Here is a 4,745-nt window from a genome sequence, read left to right as displayed (position 1 = left end):
GGTGGAGAAATTAATTCCGCCAACATGAAGTCTATAAAGTCTGGCCGACCTTCCACGAAAAGGTGTTAAAAGCCTAAATTTCAATTGTGGAAGGAGTGAAAGCAAGGGTCGCTCGTACGTGAACCAAACGTTAGTAAGTCATGCATGAATCCTATCCAATAATCGCAATTTGCTTGACTTTAGTCAACATGAGAGATAAATTCAATTGCAACAAAAAAATAAAAGTGAGAAAATTGAATGGAGGAGATTTCTTCCCACTTTGCCCGGTAGAATAAGTTTCCAGAGATTTGCGCCACAGATCTGATAGGAGAAATACAGTTATAAATGGGCTTCATTTAGTTCCCATTATAAATACAGAGAGACCAAGTTGTTGGGAGCAAATTTGAAAAATTGAGCTGTTGTGCGATTTGCAATCAGGATGTTGATAATGTGGGTGTGGGTGTTAGTGTTTCTGCCATTGTTAGGACTGTTGCCTCATTCTTCCGCCTGTTATGCAGGTGATAGAAATTCCCTGTTAGATTTCAAACAAGGCCTCAACTTCACTTCCTCTCTTTCCACGCTGCAATCTTGGAAAGGATTTAACTGCTGCACGTGGGAAGGAATCAGCTGCCATCCACTCACTTCCCGCGTCATTTATTTGGATCTCAGTCCTGAAAACCTTAATGCCTCGTGGACTGCTGATGCCTATAACGAGGGGTTTTTCACGTCATGGAGGGAAATTCATGGGGGGCTATTCCGGCCGGAGCATCTGGAGATCTTGGACCTCATCAGGAATGCCTTCTTCCCTCCTCTTGCCATCCCTCCACAGTTTCAAGAGCTCCGCAAGTTGAGGTACTTAAGTTTGTACTATTCTAATTTATTGGCCAAATTCCAATAGGAATTGGTAAAATGTCTAGTTTAACTTCTCTTTATCTGAGTTGTAACTCTTTGAGTGGTACAATACCAATATCTCTGGGTAATTTGTCAAGTCTTGTAAATTTATATATGATTTCTAACTCTTTGAGTGGCACCATCCCAGTATCTTTGGGTAGTCTGTCAAACCTTACAGCGCTTTATTTAGGGTGTGCCGGCTAAAGTATTTTCTATAAGTTTGGTCAGTCGTAGCATTTTGTAGAAACATGTAAATATTTGTCCCTTGTCGGCTAATGTAGATGTTTCCAGAAATAAACTAAGACCTCTATAAATAGAGGCATCATGTAATGCAATGGGCAATGGGCAAATGATGAATGAAATATAATATATTTTATTGTGCGGCAGCACATTGTGTTCTGTGTTTGGTATTTTGTATTGTTCTGTGTTTTGTATTGTTTTGTCTTTGTTATTTTTTGTCCTCTGCCCATCCAACAGACTGGCAACATCCCAACATCTTTAGGCAAGTTGTCAAAGCTCACTGAACTTTACTTGGGTTATAATTCTTTGAGTGGCACCATTCCACCATCTTTGGGTAATTTGTCAAAGCTCACAGAACTTGTTCTGTATACTAATTCTCTGAGTGGCACTATTCCAACATCGTTAAGTAAGTTGTCAAAGCTCACAAGAATTGTCCTCTTTGATAACTCTTTGAATGGCACTATCCCGACATCTTTTGGTAATTTGTCAAACCTTGTATATTTTGAATTGTCTGATAACTCTTTGAATGGCACCATCCCAGCATCATTTGGTAAGTTATCAAAGCTCACATGTCTTCAATTGGATAAAAACTCTCTGAATGGCACCATACCAACATCTTTGAACAAGCTATCAAAACTCGAACAGCTTCTCCTTAACAATAATCAACTAAGTGGCAATTACACATTTTCATTTCTGGATAAAATCCCCAAGATTCAATGGCTGTATCTCTCAATGAATAAGTTGACTGTAACAGTCAATCACACTTATATTCCTAATTTTCAGCTAGAACGCTTAGGTTTGGGATCTTGTAATATGGAAGGGAATTTTCCATCCTTCATTTCAACTCAATACTTCTTAACCCATTTGGACTTGTCTCAAAACTCTCTGGGAGGAAATATCCCATACTGGCTATGGGATTTTACAAAATTTCGTTTTCTCAATCTCTCGTGTATCCAATTTGTTGGTAGTTTACCCCCCGGTCTACTTGGATTTGAAAGTTTATCGCTCGATTTGCACAATAATAAATTACAAGGGAATGTTCCCCTTCTCTGCAAAATATTGCATATTTTGATCTTTCAGAAAATCTATTTAATGGATCCATTCCGACAACAATTGACAAACGTCGACAAGTTTTAAAATTTCTATCACGGGCCAAAAACAATCTTAGTGGCACCATTCCTGATTCTATTTTTGAATCAAATAATTTCACAATTTTAGACTTGTCAAATAATAAGCTCAGTGGCGAGATTCCCTTGAGTTTAAACCCATGCTCTATGTTGATTGTCTTAAATCTAGAAAATAATAATCTCGAGGGCAAAATTCCAAATGGTTTTGGAAATATGACTTTTCTGAAAACATTGAAATTAAGCTTGAATGGGCTAAAAGGGTACATCCCACCATCCCTTGCAAATTGCAGCTCTTTGGAAATCTTAGATTTGAATAATAACAATTTTCAGGGAAGGATTCCTAAATGGATTGAGAACTTGAAAAGTCTCCGTATCTTAGTACTAAAAATGAATAAATTTGATGGAAAGTTGCCGTCAGAATTATCAAACTTACTAAATCTTCAGATCTTGGACGTGTCAAGCAACAGATTTGCAGGGATTATTCCAGGTGGCTTTATGAACTTGAGTGCAATGGCAAATCAGACAGAAAACACAGAAATTCTACAAGTTGAATATTTTTCCTTTCTTTGTTATATAGATCAAATGGTCATAAGGAATAAAGGACAAGATTTAGAGTATGGAAGAATTTTGAGACTAGTAAAATGTCTATATCTATCAAATAACAATTTATAAGGCGAAATACCTTGGGATATTGAATCTCTTAAAGGATTGATAATTCTCAGTGTTTCAAGAAATCATTTCAGCAGCAAGATTCCCAAATCCTTGGAAAGTATGATACAGTTACAGTCACTCGATCTTTCAAGAAATAGATTATCTGGATTGTTTCCTGCTGAGCTGCAAAATCTCACTTATCTGAGTTACTTTGATGTGTCTTATAATAATCCATCAGGCATGATACCAAAAGGAGGACAAATGATGATCTTTGATTCATCATCATTCTCCAACAACTTTGATCTATGTGGCTTGCAAATCAATGTGTCATGTTTAAGAAATCACCACGCTTCTCCCAATGATGATGAAAACCAAAATGGGCTAGAGGATATATGGTGGGATTTGGGAATAGGAATGAGCTATGCATTTGAGTTTTCAATTTTGATTTGCATCTTATGTTGCTGCAAATCTTGGAGAGCAAAGTGTTTCAGAGTTATGGATGGCATTATCGACTATCTCTTTCAGAAAGTCAGAGACAAATTAAGTCATGTTTTCTGATCTCCGTCTGCTATACAGCTGTATAATCGACATACTATATGCCAACAGAGGAAGAGTAAGTTAAACTCATCAAATTTATTTTTCTTCTTAACGTTTTCTTAACAATTAACAAATGATACGGCCACTGCCAGACCCCAACTGAGGAATGGTAAGCTTTATTCACAAACCTTCTTTTTGCTGATAATGATTTTGTCTAATAATTAACTAGCTTTTTTTATATGTTGTTAATGATTTTGTAAAAAGGTTAAAACACGTTTGCACAATTTTGAAGATAATCTTAATTTTTCGCGTGCCCAGGTTTCAATTGCAAGTCATTTTGTCTATGAACATCGGGCTCGAACATTCCCAAGTGGTGCACAGTTTGCTCCTGGCTGAAAATTTGAGTTTAAACAAGAGCTCTGAGTGAGCTTCAGTCCCTGCCTTATGGAAGGGTACTTGTAAGATTAAAAAAAAATGTAAAAGATAATCTTATTTTTCATATATCAAAAGTATAAAATTCTATATAAATTTGTAACTATAATTATATTTTTTGTTAGGTTGTTCTATTGTGAATCATGTTCTAAAATTTAGTTTGATAAGGTGGTACTTGACGTTGTTGGATATAGATTGATATAATGTACTTTAATAAGGCAACTTTATACTTCATTTGATTAAACTTAGTCTACTCATGGTATATTTGTAAAAAAAATTAAAATTAAAATTCAATTAAAAGTATCAAAATATAAAGTAATTGCTCTTAGAAATCTATAGTTATTAGAGGTGAACATAAGTTTAAGATAATTTTTATAAAATCTTTAAAATATTTTAACATAATTTATTAGTCCTTATCAATATATCTATTTATATATAAAATTCTAAATAATATATTTATAAAATAGTTTATTTAAAAATAGTTTTATTTTTTTAATAAGAAAATAAATTATATAATTAATAGAATAATAGAAAAAATATAAATTCAAAATTTATCATTGCTATAAATCACTTAAGATAGAATTATTAAAAATGATAATGCAATAAAGAATTATACAGCAAGATTGAATATAATAAAAAGACAATTAGACAAAGACCACAGACAATGACCGCTATAATATCATGAGACCAAAATAACATATCACTATTAACGTTTGTTTGTTTCAAATGTGTATCTTGGAAAATGAAATGCATGCTTATTGGAGAAATAATATACAAATAATATACCCTTTCTTATCTTTGGAGTTAGAGTTATATATATTGTTAAGGTTAGGATTATGGGTAGGTTTAGAGTTAGAGTTAGGGTTAGGGGTACAATTAGAGTTAGAG

The 4,745-nt window shown here is 34.0% G+C and overlaps 1 protein-coding gene and 1 pseudogene across 1 annotated transcript; both read left to right on the top strand.

Annotated features, from left to right (window-relative positions):
* The first annotated feature begins 263 nt into the window (after positions 1-263).
* LOC149566953 (receptor-like protein 31) lies at positions 264-3,953 on the top strand. The gene is made up of 2 exons (XM_089820168.1): positions 264-831; positions 3,744-3,953. Exons 1-2 carry the CDS (start codon positions 419-421, stop codon positions 3,850-3,852), a joined length of 522 nt encoding a protein of 173 aa, XP_089676294.1. The 5' UTR covers positions 264-418; the 3' UTR covers positions 3,853-3,953.
* LOC149566954 (uncharacterized) lies at positions 1,240-3,735 on the top strand (annotated as a pseudogene).
* Positions 3,954-4,745: the final 792 nt, after the last annotated feature.

The sequence above is a fragment of the Cupressus sempervirens genome, chromosome 3 (genome assembly GCF_028749045.1).
Source record: "Cupressus sempervirens isolate cs-2001-9-10 chromosome 3, ASM2874904v1, whole genome shotgun sequence".
In the NCBI taxonomy this organism is placed as follows: Eukaryota; Viridiplantae; Streptophyta; class Pinopsida; order Cupressales; family Cupressaceae; genus Cupressus; species Cupressus sempervirens.
The sequence above is the reverse complement of the archived record's forward strand: the minus strand, read 5'-3'. Positions and strand labels throughout refer to the sequence as shown.